This window comes from Ascaphus truei, chromosome 4 (genome assembly GCF_040206685.1).
Source record: "Ascaphus truei isolate aAscTru1 chromosome 4, aAscTru1.hap1, whole genome shotgun sequence".
Lineage (NCBI taxonomy): Eukaryota > Metazoa > Chordata > Amphibia > Anura > Ascaphidae > Ascaphus > Ascaphus truei.
The window spans coordinates 258,390,850-258,412,261 of record NC_134486.1 but is presented as its reverse complement, the minus strand read 5'-3'; the positions used below and the strand labels follow the sequence as shown (position 1 = coordinate 258,412,261).

Below are 21,412 nucleotides of genomic sequence, written 5' to 3'. Positions count from 1 at the left end.
CGGGAACGCACAGCGGGAGAACCGCGCGAGTGCGCGGACCGTGAACGGGAGCGCGCCGAGCACGCCGCAAGGAAGCAGAGCAGGGACCATGAAGGCAAGGAAAGGGAAGGGTTAGCCGGAGGGACCAAGGTGACGGGGACACGCTGGGAAGAGCGAGTCCCCCGATCCGTTACAGAGAGTCTATTAGGGAATCTATAGCAAGAGCCAGCACAGTCAATTCATTTTGATTCAATCCTTCTCTAGGGGGAATGATACTTTCTGTGTAGTGTGTTTCCCATTTGTGATGGATTGCCAGGGTTGTCCCCTGCAGTTCCATTAATACTTGATCAGTGCAGCATTTTGTGTTTTAAATATGCATGTTTAACATGTTTTATTATATTGCCCATTAGCCATCTGTCTATTATAGTCTACAGAGAAGCGCATGGGTTAATTTTATTATTTTTCTCATGACTTGTCCTAGCGATATTTGTGCAGGGAGTCAGAGGGTTAATGTTTTAGCTATAAATAGGTAGCAATGTTAGTACAGCTCCAAACCCCTGAGGAAGTGATATCTGAGTCACGAAACGCATAGGGCGGAGCTAGTTGCCTTCGTCAGCAGGGAGGAGAAGTTATTGGCATAGCAATGATGTCACCGGGGGAGGGTCTGATTTGAGTTGCAGCCGCGAGGAGGAGAGGAGTGTGACGCCGACCCCAGGTGCTAGCGCCTAACACCAGATACCCATACTGCGGACGGTGTCAAGACTTGAAACACTGTGAATGTAAATTTATGGGCTGGCGTTTTTTTTAAATAAATGTATCTCTTGTACCATGCTATGTTTTATTTCTATTCATTCATGGGTACATGTATGTTGGAGACTTCTGATTGAAGCTAAAGACATCTTCCATTGCCTGAGACCTATTCATTTGCTGTAAGTAGGCATTTGACTTGTGCAAGCGATTCACACTGTGGAGGTTGCTGCACAATGTTGTGTTTTCTTCTTTTTTGTACTTACAGTTTCCAGTCCTTGAGGAGCTTTTCTTTGGATCAGCGAACACTATTTGGTACTGATCCAATTATCATAATCCAGGAATGGTAATATTGACTTTGTCTGCGCCAAGGGCTTTTTGTTCTCTTTACTGTTACATTGTTGCACAAGTCATTTGGATTGACTTGTTGTATGTCCTTTTGGCTGCCTTACTAATAGCTGACCTAATAGTCACTATAGGATTCACCTACTATTTTTGAGTTATTACCCATTAATTGTTCTAATTCTTATTTGTTACAATTTATTATATATTGTTTGTGCACTACTGTATAATCACTTTCGGTGCATTAGGCTGCGGCCCTGCTAGCTTTGAGTGCTAGCGCTGAGAGCGCTGGCACTCAAAGCATGCGTGGTGGGTGTCCTGCGTCTGCTCGCGCGTGGGGGGAGGGGGTAGTGGGGGGGGCGGCATTGCAGAATATTGAGCGAGCGGGTAAGTATATTTTTTTTATTTTCTTAAGCGGGCGTGCATCGCGTGAGCGGGGACTTGTATATATATGTATATATATATATATATATATATATATATTATATATTTTTTTTTTTTTTTTATAAAGTTTTATTCATATTCCAGTTTTATATACAAAAGTAACATTTTTGAAAATAATAAACCGTCCCAAACATTACAAAAAATCCATACATTTCATAATATCATCATTTCATCCTATCCTTACAAGTTACCACTTATCTAAAGAGAAAATAACATCTCAAAAAAACCTTACACCCTCCCTGCCTTTCCTAAAATTGCTTTTTTGTTTTTTCTCATATTATCAAACACTTCTTTTGTTTTGTCCCTTTTCCAGTTCAGTATAGATTGTAAATCTTTCATCACTGATTCGGGCGACGCTCCTGGACTATTCTGCTTAATACTGGCAATCCAAAAATCTGACTCCCCCACTTTTTCCTCAACCTCAGCTATTTTCTGCCTTAAATCTCTTTCCCTTAGTGTTTCTTCCGGCCCACTAGGTCCTGCCCCTCCTCTTACCTTACTTTCTGATACTGCCCCCAATACCTTACTTTCTGATACTTTGACCTCAACTCCTGAGTCCTGGATTTGTTTTGGTTTTCTCTCTCCTAGCGCTGTCCTTGCCCCTATTTCTCCTTCGCTCTCACTTCTGCTTGTCCCCCCTACCATACGCTTTGGTCCTGTCTTTTCTTTTGACTCCTTTTCCTTAACTCCACTAATTCCTGCATTCACCTCCTTCTCCCTCTTTTCTTTATCTATCACAACCACTTTCCGTTTGGGTACCTCCTCTGTTTCTTGCGCTTCCCTATCTAACTCCTTTTTTCCCTCTTTCCCTTTGCTCACGGTCAGTTCCTCTTCCCCACTCCCGTCAAAACTGGCCGGATCCAGTGCACAAACCTTTGCCTTCACCCCCCTATCTTGCCGTTGCTCACTCTTCCCCTCCCCTTCACCTGTACAAACAATGTCACTTTGTAAACTGCGCTTTTGCGCCCCTTTCTTGGGTCCAGTCGTATCCATTATTTCCACTTCCACCTCCCCCTCTATTGGGCCACTTTCTACCCTTTCTTCTCTTCTTAAATCCTCCTCATACATTGCTGTTATAGCAGGATCAAGCCCTCCCTCTTGGGAACTCTCCATCTCAAAAATTCCCAGACCCTCAACTGTCTCTTCCTCTTCTTCTAGCACACTGTCCCCTTTAGCTGTCTGGGCATATGTCCTTTTAGTGCACTGCCATGCCGAGTGTCCTTCCTCTCCGCAAAGATGGCATCTCTTAGGGACACCACAGTTGACTGCGGTATGTCCCTCTTCCCCGCAATTTCGGCACACAATAACCGTTTTTGTGCAACCCTCCTTTGTATGTCCATAAGTGTGGCAATGCCTGCAATATAGAGGCTGTCCCGGGTAAAACAAAAATCCTCTGTCTCCTCTGATATTAAACATGGCCGGTGGATGTGTAACTCCTCCCACACATGATGGATCCCGTCTGAACCGTACCCAGAAACGTCTCTTCCCGTTGTACATGCCATACGGGTTTTTAAGTTCTTCACCTCCTGTGATCATTTCACAATACCGTTTCAAAAACGTCACAATCTCCTCTTTCCTTGCATACGGATTGTACATGTGAAGTACAAGTGGTCTCTCCTCTAGCATAAAACTTGGAATTACCTTGATGCCTTGTAAGATCGGGTCACCAGACTTCTCCTTGCACTTTTCAAAAGTGCACCAAATATCCGCTTCTTGAAAACAGGTCAGGTCATAAATCCCCTGCGCAGGGAAATCCTGAAGGCAGAAGATCCTCTCAGCGTCCAGACCAATCAATTGCTTCAGCACCTTCTCCACTATCCACTGCAGGTTCACTCGACATCTCTCGGTCTCCTCGATCAGGAACCGAATGGAATTGCGCATTCCAGCTTGCGACGTCATCTCTGCTCTCCCAAGATCAGGTGCTGCACCCCAAAAGCAGCAAGGGACTTAAGCCATTAAAGGCGATGTCCCAGGGCAAAGGTGCCGGCCCCTCACTTCCGCATCTGCTCGCTCAGAACCGCTCGCTCAGGATCAATCCTCACAGCTCAGGATGGCGTGCCCCCCCAAAAGCAGCAAGTGGCTTAAGACTCCCGAAGGAGCCGATGCCACAGGGCCAAGGGGGCACAGTCCCAGCTACACAGCTGTTTCGACCTTGATGGGTCTCATCATTTGCATGTCATTTCCCAGAATCCCTTGCTGCAGTGGAAGTGCTGTATGCTGGGTGATAATGGGGAAAGGCGGGGTTGCAGACCTGCCTAAGACATGCAGATGAGCATACAGTTATATTTGCATATTTGCTTTCCTGTGGAGGGTTTTTGTCACTTTTTTTACTCACCATAACTTAACTCAGTATTATGGTTTAGCCTATTCCATAGCCTCTCTTGCATTCCCAGTAAAATCAACCCCACAGTGATGAGACCCATCAAGGTCGAAACAGCTGTCTGTGGGTGGTTTTCTGGGTATGCACCTTAACCCTGGCTGTGCTCAAAGCTGTGACCATGCAGCAAGCTTAAGCCTATAGGGAACCATGTTAAAAATGGTTATTGAGGCAAAAAGTGACACTGTGTGCTCATTTGCATGTCATTTCCCAGAATCCCTTGCTGCAGTGGAAGTGCTGTATGCTGGGTGATAATGGGGAAAGGCGGGGTTGCAGACCTGCCTAAGACATGCAGATGAGCACACAGCTATATTTGCATATATATATATATATATATATATATATATATATATATATATATATATATGCAAGTCACCTCGCCAAGCACCGCCCGCTCAGCGCTAGCGGGACCGCAGCCTTAGGCACTGACACTTTATTGTTTTTGAATTAATAGGTAGAGCGCTTAGTTGTATATATTTTTAAAATTAATGGTTAATTATTCCTATGCACAATGTCATACCAGATAACTCGCCCCACGCCCCACCCCATCCTTCCTCATTGTATCAATTAAATCCAGAGATTTTACCGAAACCACATCATAGCCCCCAACAAGAGTAACAAAACCGTGTGGGCCTCCTATCCCTAGCAAAGGTCAACAATTCTGGGAACAGCTGGTCCCACCTCAAATTTCACCTACTCAACCAAAAAACTCTACCTGGTCCCATTGTAAGCAAAACATTTTCTCCCAATGAACAAATCCCAGATTATCAATACGTATAGGGCAGCCTACCCTAAAAAATTAGAACCAAATCAATCTCAGTCTCAAAAAAACTGAGGGCTGTCAAAGGGCCCTCGGTTTTCTCAACATCCAATGGGATTCCAAAAATTCCTGCAGCCATCTGGAACACAATTCTGAACCCCAGGGCCCACTAACAAAACATCATTGAGGTAGTGCATTACCCCCACTGCCTGTACTCTTTTCCGAACTACCCACTCCAGGAAAGTGCTAAATGTTTTTAAATAAACCAAAACAGCGCACCCCATGTGCAGAAAAAAATCCACAAAATAATGCTCATCCACCTTGCAACCAAGCAGATGAAAGCACCGGAAAGCAGAGTTTGTCTGCTTTTGCAAGCAGCGCACCCTGCCCATGCCTGTCCACTAAGGCAGCAGCTTGATTGAAACTAGCTTAGTCCACAGAGCAAAGCTGCTTGTCAATACCGCCATTCACCATCGATCCCTCAGGGTCAGATACATTTTGGATCAACTGGAAAGACTCCACTTGTTTCTTAGCAAAAATTCTTAATGGGGAAATTCTAAGCTCCGGCATAGGGAGGGTGAGATGGGGGTGGGGGGGGGGGAGACAACAACCCTGCCATCCTCCCTAACTTTACATCACTCAGAATCGTCTCCCTCACAATGCCGCTGTGCTCCCTAACAGACTTCAAGTTCCTTACCTCTCAGTTACCTTCCTTTTCCTCTAACACAACCGAAACTCAAACCAGCCTATCGTTTTGATGCTCACTGAAGTAACCTTCCTTTGAAGCAAAAAACTACACAGGTTTTCCCCTGCCCTTGCAGTAGCACTTTGCAGTGGAATGGGCACCACTGCAGGCCAAGCACTCACGCAGAAATTGGCAACTGCTAAACTTGCATTCACCTTCATTAAAGGTCCAGGATTGACCCTTCCTACTACTGGCCAGAAAACCGAAGGATGCCCTTGTCACGGTAGACCAGGTGTTTAAACCTTTTTACTGGGATCATAACATTGAGCAAAACAAGGGTGTAAAACAAATTGTCATTTATTCAATTGAAACAGACGTACACACAGTGGATGACAAAAATACAAGAGAGAGACACTGACTGTGGGTCTGGGTGAAAAAACGAGACTTTCCTAGCTTCTACAGTCCATACAACAAAGTTTTTAGTTGACCGGGACTTAGCCCGAAGTGTCTTGGAACTCAAATCGGCATGAAGTTCCTGATGCCACCACTGTATCCGCTCCGGAGACACCAAAATGCCTTGACCGGGAGATAGTACCAAATGTTCTGGTACTCTTTTCAGTTTGCAATCAAAGCTGTGACCGCTACGTTCTATTCTGAGAACTTGGCCCCGAAAGTGGAACTTAGAAAATTTCTCACCTTGAAATTTCTGAAGCCGGCTCGCATCTATTTCTCCAAGAGCATCTTTTGGTGATTTAAAATTTGCCGCTGCTGTCTTGGCGCTCAATCTTAGAGAATCTCAACACCGGATTGGCTGCTGGGTTTCTTATACTATTTCAAGTTCATTCATGAAATACTCCAGCCAATCCGAGCGTGGGAGAAATCTTTACCAGCCAATCAGAGCGTTGCCAGCCTATCCAAGCCGGGCAAGCACGGATTTGTATTCTGACAAGGGCATGCGCTAACTTGGCACTTCTGCCACTTGTCAGTCAGAAGCCATCTGCTGAGTTAGGCTCCTCACAGTCTGACTTGGGGCAAATGGTGGTCCGGGACCACCATTCAACCCAAGACGTGGGTACTTGAGCATAACTCCGGTGCCCAAATGGCTTTCACACCTTGGCAACCTCTGAGGCTTTCATGTCCGGACCCGAGCAGACTTGGTGGCACCAAGCTTGGTAGCGTTATGGTCTCTCTGAACCACGGACCTGGAAGTCCCCAGCTCATATTTTCAGCCCTCCTAGCCCTTCCTATAACGAATAGTGTTTCTAAGTAGAATGAAATAATGCATGGGTTCATTTTCAGGGCTGCATTCAAAATACATTGAAATCTGGACTTAGACTAAAAACAGTCTCGCAACCTTATCGATGGTTGGAGCACCCCGTAACCCCTATACCGGGTCCGGGTGATCTGGGCATATACTGGGGGGAACTCCACTAACCTAGGGATCCCTGACTGTACCCGGGATACACATATCTCTATGCCCCCATTTACCTTTGTGGTCTGTGCTGAAGCAGGGAAACCTGGCGGTGAGTCGAGAAACTTTTCAAGGGAGGATTTTGACTACATGTCCACAGGAATCTGACCTGATTCCTGGATACATTTTTGGGGTGACCAGCAACTCTGGACCCTGGTTACCTAGATACAATCTGACAACACTTACCGCAAACCCCCCTTGAAACTCATAGCCTCTCAATCTCCACTGGTTAGCACTCCTGGAAAGGTATAACATACATAAATTCTTTATTGTCATACAATCATGCATTTCATGTACAACAAACAGGTTCAAGAGCTGACACTCTAAAACCCCAAATGTGGCTCAGAGGTAACCAGCAGGGCATAATACCTTTATTGATGGCCTGGTTATCCCCTCACCGTCACAGCCCCACTGTTGACCACCACCAAAGAGAAAGGAGGCCGGCCTCTCCATTGTCATGAGCTTGATCCATATACAGTATCTATATATTTTGCATCCCAGGACAATTGCTTACATGCCACCAATTATTGGTGAAACTGCTCTTCATAGAGCTAGCAACCCATTTCGCTATGATTTCTGTAACCAAAACTAATCATGCCTTGGTACTTTAACAGAGCTGAGCATAACTGAGGGGATTTTTTGCCAATCACGCAAGCAAGTATAGAGAAGGCCTGGAGTCAATTAGAAAATGGCTGTGGGAATAATCATTTCTCAACGTCCTCCTTTTTTGGTCTCGCTTTTCTTGCTAGATCTCGTTATCACTTCCCTATAACCTGGCAGTAATGACAATATTTCGACGTACTCCCCCAACCATATATTATTTTTTTTACGTCAGCAGGTAAATGTAATCCCAATGGACTGGTGACGGATGTGTAAGCATCCTTGAAGCATATGTCCAATCCCTTGCCAGCCTCAGCCATAACCACTGACATGGCACTCAGAGCGGCCACCACCTCAACTGTTGAGGATGCCACAACACTAGCACCACCTTCAGGCCTGCAGGGGCCCCACCCATGCCAGCAGCGAAGCAAGCCTAGTCGTGAGAGGATCCACTGATAACTCCCCTTGCCCCCCTGTATGGCACTGCTCTGGCCCTCTAGCACCACCAGCACACCCCTGAGGATAGCTGCCAAGTCCCCAGCTGCACTCACTACCCGCTTGCTCTTTACTGGCTCTCCCTCTTGTGACCAGAGCACTTCCACTAACCCTTGACTTGTATGCCCTAAACGCTGCTGTGAGGCTTCTGTGGTAGCTCCCCCACCCACCCTGCTGACCTCCCAGACAAAGCCAATAATCCCCCATGGCCGGGGCTATATTCAAGTCTTTGTAGGACCTGGGTACTCTCATAATCATACCCAAGATAGATCTATAAATAAACTATGGGACAGAAATGACTATCTTCACTTACACTACTATCAATTGACATTGAGTTTTTACAAAAAAAATTAATTGGAAGATATAGTCCGTGAATTTGCTAACAAACAGAGCCACAAAGTTAATGTTTAATGTACATTTACTTAAGTCAGAGCTAATAACATTAAACTTTATTCAGATATCCAACACTCTACATTGTACTATTTTGTTATGCTGTTACACTATTTATTATTAATTCTTGATTATTCAACTTTCTATAATATCTCACAATTTTATTTACATTACATGCATGTGTATATATTCTTCAGCATTTGTAGATGTCTTATTATAATAAAATGGTAATGTAAAGCAATTCAATTAAAGAAAAATATTATGTTTGATTTAGCAGTTTCCTTTTTTAATTTTTGAATCATCTGAGCGTTTTTGGGCCTTAAACTTTTCGTAGGTCCTTGTCAATGTGCCATTGTTCCCAATGGACAATTCAGGTCTGCCTTGCCCTGCCCCACATAATGAGATCGCTTCTATTACTATAGGGGTTCCTAGTGACATAGGCCAAGCCTCACCCACCTGTGGGACATCTTAGGCCGTGCTTATAGTCCCGGCGACGCTGACGTCATGCTGCGGTCGCCGAAAATATCAAATTGAAGTGACTTCCAGTGATCACAACAAGCCGTTGCGCCATCGCGTTGCTCCTATTATAATGCACGCGATGGAGTCAATACATTTGTTGCTGGGACATAAGCGCGGACTAAGGAGGGGTTAGCTAAAAAAAAGGGAGCTGGGAGAGATACAGGAGCGAGTGCCCCCCTCTTATCCCCAGCCAATCTAGCCATTGAACTGCTCCATGCCCCATGACCCCTCGGAACTTCGGGCTCTTGCAGGGGATCCAGCGTGCCTGAGCGCACGCCACTCAGGTATGTACCACAAAATGGAGGGGGACCTCTTGAGTCCCTGCACATCTCGGGTATACTTCTCGCTCTGACAGCCCTGCTGGGGCCTAGTGCATCTGCGCACACGCTGGTCCGACACCTCCCCATGTGACTCCAAGTGGTGTCCCTCCTCCCACCACTACGGCCAGCTGCTGCTTCAGCCATCCCACCTCAAACAATCAGGCCTTGACCTGAAGCCTCTTGATGAGCTCCTGCATAATGGGAGCAGACATCCTTAAACTCTGATGGCAGGGCGCAGGATGATTCACTGCTCCTGCCCAAGCCTGATATAACTTCCCCCTGAAGCCCTCACCAGTGTGTCACCCAGCCGACCTGTAAGGGGGAGCCTTGCCCTGGCAGTCATGCCACCCTGTCACCGAAGGTCTCGAGGCTACTTTCTCTTCTTTTCACATATTGTTTCAACTACTCACTCTGAAGCTAGATAGAATGTGGGAGGTTTGGTACATACCATAAACACAAGATAATTTTGATGACGTTTGTATTCTATCTTCTACTGAACAGTATATGACTTTCACCTTTATGTGGAATGTCTTTTGCCTTGTATTCATGAATATTCCATTTATTTGTTATACAGCCAAAAATACACTGTATATACCTGTATACATTGTGTGTGTGACATAGCTGAGTGGGATGACAAATTTTAAAGAGCATTACTGTAGCAAGGCAAAGACAGAACATTATGGATTGAACAAATACCGCGGTGTGCTTGTTTAAACACAGCTATGGAGAACGCATCTTGTGTGTCATGATCAAGAAGCAAGTGTATTATGAATAATATGCCTCATTCATCTGTAAGATGCGTGTCAAATTACTATTCAGCATTTTCTTTCCAATTATCTTAGTTAAAAGGGATATGTGTGTAAGAGACACACGGAAAGATCCCCACTAGGGCGCACCGCAGACCTGAGTGGTATTAAATCCTGGTCTATGAATGCGCTAAACATACAACATATAAACTTTATTAATGATTAAAATAAATCTTAAAAACCTAAAGCTACTGATATTGCTAAGATATCAAGCCTCTCAGTAAACCAAAAGGTATACCTTCTAATATGCCACTTATCACTGATCCTCCTCTTGAGAAATAGCTTTGGATGAGGTATTAATATACCTTTATAGTACCATATTATGTAAAGAGGGAAATCAGTTATTGGCTAGGTATCCATGAGTATGTAGCTCAAAGTATGTAGATAGATAGTAATGACTGATAGGAAGCTTGTCCCTTAGGTGTAGGTACTGTATAAAGATGCACCTTGTCTTAGGGAGTAGGAGTCTAGGGAATATTCTTGACATGTGCTATGTAAAATAGTGCTAGTGTTTAGACAGCCGTGCCACTTCGACACACACATGGGTAAGTATGTTCATCAAGAATCACGTTATGTCTATCAGACTCTATGTAATATAGTTTTGACTCCTGGCTGTTATTCCAGATGTAAATACTCTAAAGTATCTACAGATGCTGCTCCCAGATGCATACCATTGTGTGATGCATTTAACAGGTATGTATTGTGGCCTGAGAAGTATGTTATCACTCACAGTGGTGCCACTATGTAATTACGTGGTTGGAAGTTTGATCCTGTAATAATGCCAGATGCAAACTCTTTCAATTATCTTAGTTGTTTCATCAACTGGGCAAGCTTTGTAATTCAGACAGTCCAAAGGTTGAAAATGTATTATTTGTGCTGAGGCATTTATCTTTTGCAATGTTCTAAGCTTCTATGCTCTGTTTTTAAACTAGTGAACTTGAAGCCTTTGTGATGTCTGATGATAGTCACATGCAGTTGGACCATACATATGTTGAGTCTCTATGCTCCCATAATGACTGTAAAGCTACAGTATGTTTGAAATGTATTTCTTTTTGAGCACGATAGAATTTGAGGAAAGGGGCTCCAGAATCATGAGATTACTGACATCGGGATAATATGACCCTGCTACCACAAACTTGGTGTCATGTTATCCTTTTGGTATTCAAAGTGTTAAATTAAACCTGCTGCTTAAAAGAACCTAGTAAAATACTTTGGACAGGATTGACTAAGCGCTTCTGCAGAATATCGCACCCCGATCCGGCGTTAACTGCCATTAACACGAATGACATTAATGTCGTATCGGAGTACTATACCCAGTATCGTCACTTGGTGAATCTGCCCTTTTGTGCCTTGCTTAAGGTATATTGAATCTCATTGTTAGAACATTAATTCACTCATAGATATTTGGGAGGTTTAGAAAGCAAGACATCAAGGGAATGAAAACAAAGATACTTCTGTTTTAGGCAGCTGATGTTGTTGCAAGCAACAACATTAAAGGATTTAAATTCAAACTTTGGCAGTATCCTATTTCTTTTCAAAAGTTCCCTTTGAACCAGTAATTACAGTTCACAAAGAGGCCATGGTTTAAAGCAGCCTGGCTGCACATCCAGCTCTTTGAAACCCATGTTCTTTTATCTTCTTTAAGTAAAGAGATTATATTTCTCATAATTGTTATTCTAAATTCATCCATTCTTGATTTAGTTAAACATTATTTATTGATTGGTCTTGCATTTGCTAGATTAATTCAGGTGTCAAGCCAGCATGCTGCTGAATGTTTCTTTGTCTTTAAATTGCAATTAAATACATTTCCTAATCTCACATGGAAATTACATTCAGTTGTATTTTGAAGCTGCACTGCAGCTCCAGCATTGGCTCTTTTATTAAAAAATATGGGGGCGATGTATCGAAGTTTCCTGGTTGCAAGACGGGACTGAAGAGATGACCAGCTCTACAGTATTCAGGAAAAGAAAACTATTGCTTTCAATAGGATTTTGTTTCTGTGACAAATATGGTTCTCATTCTTCCACAGTTGGAGACCGTGAACTACTAATATAGGGATTTTCAATCTTTTAAGAACTGCAAAACTCTATTTTAGCTATCTTACAAATGGGGCTGTCGTACCATCTCTGGAGCCATGGGATAAAACGCAATTTATTAGGGCACCAGTGAAGGTGCAGCCGCAGGCACTCGCAACAGCTACTGTTTCAAAATATGGGCAGCTTTATCATTGACTGTGAATTGTCGTGGTTATTTTCACCTGGCAATTTCCGGCCGAGGGGGAAAATTAGGATACACCGGTATTTAAAATATATATATATATAAAATATATAATTTCTGGATATACAAACATATATTTCTATTGTTAATAATACCATTACAGTTTAACTTATTCTAATAACTTTTTTGAGTTCTGCATATAAAATTGATATCAAAAAAGATTTACACTTGGCAACCTCCTGCAGAACTCCAGGGTTCCACAGAGTGCAGATTGAAAAACACTGCACTAATACATAGACTTCTATGGCTTTATTTTCTGGACGAAGTAGAAGTTGAATACATCAACACTTGCATTAATGTCGATTGGCATTGCTGAAGGCTCTCTTTACTATTTTCCAGTGGTAAGAAACCCACTTTCATCCCTCAGAAGAATCTCGACTCTTTAAAACATAAGCATGCTTTTGTCACCGGCTTTTTCCCCCCTTTTATACTATACAGTCTAATGTCTGCCACTCTGTGGGCAAACTCGGCATAACTTCCGCTTGTCTACCTTGTTCAAACTATCCATCAAGGAAAATATACTGTGTCCTTTTTGAGCTCAATCCTGTAAAGAAGAAATTAGTATTTTCTCAATATTTGCATAGTTCTGAAATGGCTCTAAACAAGCACTAATTTACTATAAATCTGGAATTTTATATAAAATTCAAAATGCTCTGTAACGTGCAAGGATTTTTTTTACTTAGAAAAATATAAGAACGATCTACCTATAAGCAATAATAACATTTCATGATGACAAAACTAGAGCATGTGTATTTCCAGATAAAAATCAGACATTTGCTGTAAGTTTGCTCTTGTTAACTCTTAAAATGAATAATCACTTGAAGTAAAACAAGAATATGAAACCATTCATTTTCAGATGTACATTACACTGTGTGGAGCTTTGCAGTTTTTCTTTTAGAATGCAACGTTTTTGTTACTAATAATAATTAAAAAAATTAACATTTTGCAATTGTTTTTGTTAGGTTGAACCACTGATACAAAAAGGCCATGAAAACTTGGTGCATCATATTTTACTATATGAATGTGACAGAAATGTAAATGACACTGTCTTGGATTATGGACATGAATGCTATCATCCCAACATGCCTGATGTTTTTCTCACCTGCGAGACTGTTCTTTTTGCTTGGGCCATTGGTGGAGAGGTAGGTACAAAGTTGTGTGTTGTTTGTTATCTTCATGGCCCATATTTACTAATCAGGCTATGCCATAAAACACCTTACAGCTCATTAAGGATAGTGTGTCTTATAACATACAGTAGCACCGCTGAGTAAATAAGGACCACATGTGGCAGAACCTTATTCTGCACTTGGAAACCACTCTCCTAGTCCCACACAATGTGAACCCAATGTCCTCAATCATATTGTTAATGTTGGACACCATCAACGGCACTGGTGTTGCCTTTGGATTAAGTATTATAACAAGTTTGATAGATTTGGGAATCATAGTATTACTACTGACTCGATGGACTAAAACAGTGTACATGGTTTGTATGTACAACACTAAGGGGGTCATGCACTAAGCTCCGTTAAGTCGTTTTTAGAGCGCAAAGTGCTCTTAGAACGTGATGTTGCACTGAACACGATGCACTAAGCCACGCAAACAGGCACTTTGCGCTCTAAAACTGACTTTTTTCAGGAAATTTTTCTACGTCCAACTTTGCTCGTTCGTTACCCTGTTTGCGTTAAATTCTGCCCTTAAGCGGGATGCACTAAGCAACGCAACCTTAGCGTACGCGAAAGTTGCGTTCAACAAAACACGTCAGCTCAAGGTAGATGCAAAAAAAGCTAGACTTTGAAAAATTTCTTGCTGTACATTTTTGCAACAGGTCGGCGGGTGTCTGGCTGACCCCGCAAGGGTCCCCGAAAAGGCCGGGGGTGCACGGGTGTCCCCGGCTGACCCCACGGCCGTCCCGGGGTCCCCGCGGGACCAATGGGCCTGCAGTACCAATGTTGTGCTTACAAAAATACTAAACATTATTTCTAACTAAATACACCCGCTAACACATACAGTACAATAATGTGCAAAATAACTATTATCCAGATATGGATAATAGATTATTTGCCCATTATTAAACACTGCATTGGCATACCTAAATAAAAACAGTAGCCAGCTAATCCAATGAATACAAGCAGTAACAACATCAACAATTAATTAATTAAACCATTAACCAATGAAACCAATTAATTCCTAAACCAACTCAAAATGAATAGTAACACTAACCAATCAAACCAATGAATTACTACAACATTAATGAATGTAAACATTAAAAGACAAAGAAATAAATTCAAACAATATCTGAAATAACCATAAAACGCATTAGCTAACATAATACAACATTAACTACAAACGAACACCAATCGCAAACATTTTATTACCATTAAGCAGGAAAAAAACAAACAATCACATCCACATAAGAAACTGACATTAAAAAAAACAACAGCAATACCAAGCCACAAATGCCCCCCAAATATTGTCATAATAATGTATTCATCTGTACCCTAAAGTGGTACAGATTAATATATTATCAGTCAATGTGCCCCCCCCAAAAAAATCAAAAAACACATCCAATGGAGAAACCTGTAAAAAGAGACATTTACAAACATTCAATATATTACTTACCATTAGAAGCGGTGGCCCTCCGACTCCCGGGGTAACTTGAAGCTCACGTACCTTGAAGGCCTCCAACAGCATCCGATGCCATCCGCCATGAAGATCCGGATCAGGTACCCAAATCTTCTTTTTTCTTTCTTAAATCACCTTCTTCTATCTTCATCTGTCACCATTTCTTGATCTTCTTTATCTTCTATCTTCATCTGTCAATCCAAAAAAAAACCATGGTAAATCCCAACCGATGTTGTCTCGTCGTCTTCTTGGGCTCAAATGAGGCGTCACGGCCTTAAATAAGGCCTGTGACATCACATTTAGCCTCAAAAGGGTTAACAGCCACCTGATTGGCTGTTCAAACCATGTTCCGACTTTAAGTTTTTTTTTTTTATATGACGTCACTTAAAGGGAATGATGCCAGCCAATCAGAATGACTGTGCTTCATTTGCCTTTAAGATGACGTGACGAAGCCGGCGTCACATGGTATTTCAGCCAATCAGATCGTGGGAACCAATTCCACACTCTGATTGGCTGAAATACCATGTGACGCCGGCCATCTTGGATTTAGTGAAGTCATCTTAAAGGCAAATGAAGCACAGCCATTCTGATTGGCTGGCATCATTCCCTTTAAGTGACGTCATGTAAAAAAAAAACCTTAAAGTCGGAACATGGTTTTAACAGCCAATCAGGTGGCTGTTAACCATTTTGAGGTTAAATGTGATGTCACAAGCCCTATTTAAGGCTGTGACGCCTCATTTGAGCCCAAGAAGACGACGAAACAACATCGGTTGGGATTTACCATGGTTTTTTTTTGGATTGACAGATGAAGATAGAAGATAAAGAAGATCAAGAAATGGTGACAAATGAAGATAAAAGAAGGTGATTAAAGAAAGAATAAAGATTTGGGTACCTGATACGAATCTTCATGGCGGATGGCATCGGATGCTGTTGGAGGCCTTCAAGGTACGTGAGCTTCCTGTTACCCCGGGAGTCGGAGGGCCAGCGCTTCTAATGGTAAGTAATATATTGAATGTTTGTAAATGTCTCTTTTACAGGTTTCTTCATTGGATGTGTTTTTGATTTTTTGGGGGAGGCACATTGACTGATAATATATTAATCTGTACCACTTTAGGGTACAGATTAATACATTATTATGCCAATATTTGGGGGGAATTTGTGGCTTGGTATTGCTGTTGGTTTTTTTAATTTAAATTTCTTATGTGGATGTGATTGTTTCATTTTTTCCTGCTTAATGGTAATAAAATGTTTGCGATTGGTGTTCGTTTGTAGTTAATGTTGTATTATGTTAGCTAATGCATTTCATGGTTATTTCAGATATTGTTTGAATTTATTTCTTTGTCTTTTAATGTTTACATTCATTAATTTTGTAGTAATTCTTTGGTTTGATTGCTTAGTTTTACTATTCATTTTGAGTTGGTTTAGGAATTAATTGGTTTCATTGGTTAATGGTTTAATTAATTCATTGTTGATATTTTTACTGCTTGTATTCATTGGATTAGCTGGCTACTGTTTTTATTTACTTTATTTAGTGTTAATAATGGGCAAATAATCTATTATCCATATCTGGATAATAGTAATTTTGCACATTATTGTACTGTATGTGTTAGGGCGGAGGGGGGGGGGGGGCGTGTATTGATGTTTGTTAAATCTTTTTTTAATATACATGTGTTTCATAGTGCAGATGTGCAGGGGGTCTCCGGAGCTGAACCGCATTGGTTTAAGGTCAGTGGACCCCCTACTTCAGGAGATACAGGCCTCGTTATGGGGTGCCGGTATCCCCTGCACTTTCAAGCGTCCGCGTCACGTGACCGGGACATTGAAATTCTGCAGAGGATACCGGCACCCCATAACTGGGCCTGTATCTCCTAAAGTAGGGGGTCCTCGGACCTGAAACCAATGCTGTTCCGCTCCGGAGACCCCCTGCTCATGTACACTATTATTCAAATGTATTTATTTAGTGTGCGATCGACTGTAACAGCCTTGCATGGAGATGGCAAATCTCCATGCAAATGTTAAATGCAGCTTTTTTTTCTAGCAGCTAGCGTATGTAAAGTTTTAGAACGCTAGCAGGGGGAAAAAAAAGCAACACGTACACTGTGGGTGTTTTGAGCACGTACGTTAAAAAATGGGCTCAAGGCCTTAGTGAATCGCATCCCCGGCCTCACTTTTTAACGGACGTGCTTTTTTTGAACATCACAACGCAAACCCATTGAGCTTAGTGCATAGCCCCCTAAATCTTTCACCATTACCTTCATCAGGACTGCTCCCTATGAGATGCTTCATGCTTTTTGTAAGTCATAATTATCCCATAGGCTTGAACACACGAAGGAATAAACAGAATATATTATATACAGTGTTAGTAAATGATATAATCCACAGTTATATGATTATAGCAGTTTTGCACTATGTATATCTTTTTCTGATCCTGGAGAGGCTTGTGCTTTGACTTTTTTGCTCTCCTGTCCATTAGATGTTTGGAAACATCTTCCGAAAGAGCTGCATTTCTCTCCTAGGGTGATATTTAATATTTCCCATTTCCCATTGGAGCCTAGATTTCTCTAAGACTTCTTTAAGTCTTTTCATTTAATATAGTTCTGTTTCAGTTCTATTTACAGTTTTTGATTCACAATAATAGGTTTTGGTTTGCACTTGTTGTTTGTTTTACTGTATATTAGATATGCATAAACAATGAAAATATATATGTAAGACACTTAAAATGAACAATAGTAAAGAAATGTGTGTGTACTGTGTATATATATATATATATATACTGTCATTAAGGTTATGGTGGGTAAAAAAAGTGACAAAAACCCTCCACAGTAAAGCATAAAGCAACTGTAAATATTACTGTATGTTCATTTGCATGTCTTAGACAGGTCTGCAACCCTGTCTTTCCCCATTGTCACCCAGCATACAGCACTTCCACTGCAGCAAGGAATTCTGGGAAATGACATGCAAATGAGCACTCAGTGCCACCTTTTGTCTCAAGCTCGTATTACACAAGCCAATCCTCAAGCCAATGCATGCTGTTTTAAACACAGCTTTTAAACAGAGGCTGGGATGCATCTCATGTAATTCCATCCCTATATACCAATAGGGACCACATCGTATCTACACACACTTTTAGTAATGCTACAGCCTCTTACATTTCCACACATACCCACACCAGTGATATACACTCCCACTCCACACACACCTTTTGTAAAGCGCTGTATACACTGTGGGCTCTTCACCAATTTCTATTTACATACATACACACACACTCTTACATCATTAACATTTAGGGACTATCTACACCAAAAGTCGTAAATCGCATACTACACAGGGGGGGGGGGGGGTGTTAGGTTTCAGTCACAAATAACATTCTTATATGCACTGTTTTTAAGTTAAACCTTGCTTGCTTTATTCAATGTACAGTACCATTGCCGGAAGAAGAGATTGGTGTATCTCGAAAGCTCGCACAAATAAATTTTGTTAGCCACAGAACGGTATCGTCTATTCATTTTTGATTATTAAAGCTCAGCTAGCACGTTAACAATGCACACACATATATATATATATATATATATATATATATATATATATATATATATATATATATATATATATGTAACGGTTTTTCTGAACCGGTCTGACCCCCCCAATCTCACATTGGCCCCTGTGGTCTAACCAGTCCCCGTTACGGTGGTGCACCTGTTGGCTCCAGGAGATCTGAGCCTCCGCTAGCTGGGAGCCTGGGGTAACCCTTACCCATTTACCTGGTGCAGCGCCTCCACTTACCCAGGATCCCCGTTATGTAAGATAGCCCTGGGTAAGAAATACATCAACACACATATATGATACTAACACTTTACTTGAGAACATAGAAAACCATAACGCAACATAACCTTACCACTCTAACATGCAATCAGCAATATGACCCCAACACATATATCCTTACACCTTTATCGTTGCCCCCACCCAGTGTCCGGTAATCCCCCAACCAATGTCCCGTACTCCTACGGGGGTCGTGGGTGACTGCGCAGTCACTAATTTAGTTAAGGGCCCGGTGGTGCACTTATGATACAGAGTTACCCGGAGTGCTCGGGCCTGCAACAATCTTCACAAAGGGTCAGACGTGCGATGCATCCGTCTGATCCTATCCAGGTGATACTCTCCGTGGACCCCAACGTGGATCCGAACTCCTGCACGTGCGGACCGCTAGAGCGGCCCCACTCTGGAACACAGTCTTTGTGGCCCCCAACGTGGGTCCAACCGTTTCCCGGGAACAGCAACCCTAACCTAGGGCCGGTCCCTCTTGTACCGCAACCTATGGTGGCTTGGATAACTCCTAGGGCCTGCGGGGTTAATAACCTGCCCCCCCTCCCCTACTACCCAAGTCCCTAACTGTAACCTAATAACTCACTGATACTAACAGCGCCTGCAGCCGACACATAGCTCTCACAGTCAGCCTGCAGACAGTAACACACGCTGCACACACACTGCACTCAGTACATGCAGCGTCACATGCAACACTCATACACAGCAACCTGGAACCCGCAGCAATAACCCACTGCACACACTGTGCCTATTTGTCAGTGCTCACAGCACTACCCGCTGTGGCACTGCCAAACCTGCATCCTCACACACCTAAGGGTGACCTTCCCTATCTAGGGCCATCCCTTTTCAGTTACCCCCTGCCCTTACAGGGAATTGGGGCCTGCCTGGGACTTGGGGATACCTTACCTGGTGCAGGAGCCACTCGCTCCCGGCACCCTTCCTTCCCCTTCCTCCTCCTCAGCCTGACTGCCTGTCGCAAAGCCCGCGAACTGTATCTATTCTTTTCCCGGGCTGAGAGTCCTCCAGCCCTATTGGCTGCTATGAGGCACCTGGTGCCTATCTCCCTATGCCTCCTGGGAGTTTTAGTTCCCAGGAGGCTGTCTGTGTATTGGGGCCGCGTGCGCACTTGCCCTGCGCATACGCGAACTACTAATGGCCGCCGCAAACTCACTTTCCTCTGGCCTGCCCTCGCGCGACTTCTCCCTAGCCGCCGAGTCCCTCCTGCGCATGCGCGACCCGGCGCACGCTCGCGCGATCTGTCATGGTGGCCCCCGCTAGCCGGGTGCGCCGCCGGAGCTCCAGGGATGCCGAGCGCTCCCTGCACTGGCCCCCACCCTCGCGAAGTGCCGGCGGGTCCGTCGCTGCCTCCGGCGGCACCCGCGACCACTCGGCACTCGCGGAGGGGGGTCAGTGAGTCATAAAATACATCAGGGTTACATATATATATATATTTCCCAAAAAGAATGACCTAGGCGGAAGTGGAGACAAGAAAGACAAACATAGGGTAATACGTTCTAACAATTGAACCACCAGAAGATATGATATGCACTCACAGCATGTAGGATATAATCAGGCCTTGTATCCACTCTGGGATCTGGAACAGTTATGAAGAATCTGGAACTTCTAGCAACTAGTAATCCGCAGCAAGCATAATCTCGTGCGTATTATCACATGCAGGAAGAGAAGTAAAACACACAAATAGTGTAACACAGTTTAATAAAAATTAATGATAAAATAACAATAAGTAAAAAACTCACATTTGGTGAGTTCTCATAAAGCGTTTCGGAATTCAGAGTATCTCACACTCATAAGGGGTTAATCGCACTCTGCAGATCTTTTAAACAGTCTCTGATGTTTTTCCTTTGTGTGTTAGTGACCACTTAGGAAATTAGCCGGATATAGTCAGTAAAGAAACACTTTGTGTCCACACTTTTGAGTACTGCCCACAGTCTACTTTGTTAGAGAATAGACTCCGTTAGTATGGACCCCCGTGGGTCTCTCTATCTGCACCTAATGTGCTAGCAGTACTCACAATACTTTTGGGTATTCAGTGTTCAGTTTCTCCCTTCTGTGGATGTAATCCCCGGCAGCATGTGAACTCCTCTGCTCCTCCGGTTGCTCCCGTCCTCCGTGACCGTCCTGCGACACGTGACGACGCGATGATGTCACTCCTTCTCGCGAGACTTCCTCCAGCTAGTTGTTAGATCAGTGTCCTAGTCCTCCTCATTAAAAACACGCACAATTGGTGTAACATAGCAAGTAGCAAATAGCCACCAACAGCTACCACTGCTGTCTGCTGCTCCCAAGTCTCCTGTGTTCACTCTCAATAGCTAATAAACCACGCCCTACGCGTTTCTCCTTTTGGCTTCGTCAGGGGTGATCTCACTTTCTGTCCCTCATCTTGGGTTAAATACCCTCCTCCATTACGTGACTGGCACTCCCTTGAGAAAGGTCATGTGCCAAGGACCGAAACGTCGGGTTTATGTGCCAGTTTTTCTACTGAATACACGCTTTTTTTGTACCTCCTGAGTGTGCTGTCTCCTTCTTGCCTTGTGATCTTGGGATCATGGATTTACTCTGTAAGGAACCTATCTATACATTACCTGTATGGGACAAGCACCTATTTCCAGTTTATGTGTGTGCCATCTGCCTATTTTTATGAGATATAGATATAGATATATATAGATATATAGAGGTGTTGTTAATGTGTTTGTTTGTATACATACATACTGTACATAGATACATACATACATACA

General features: G+C 43.0%; 1 protein-coding gene across 3 annotated transcripts in view; it reads left to right on the top strand.

Moving 5' to 3' along the window:
- Positions 1-21,412, top strand: part of MOXD1 (monooxygenase DBH like 1) — a 119,928-nt gene that overhangs the window by 51,232 nt on the left and 47,284 nt on the right. For all 3 annotated transcript variants that reach the window (XR_012801091.1, XM_075597338.1, XM_075597337.1), the window contains exon 5: positions 13,175-13,354. Coding sequence is in view for 2 of the 3 variants with exons in the window: in XM_075597338.1 (XP_075453453.1) it covers positions 13,175-13,354 (180 nt within the window). In the remaining variant the exon portion in view is untranslated. The remainder of the gene's footprint in view (positions 1-13,174; positions 13,355-21,412) is intronic.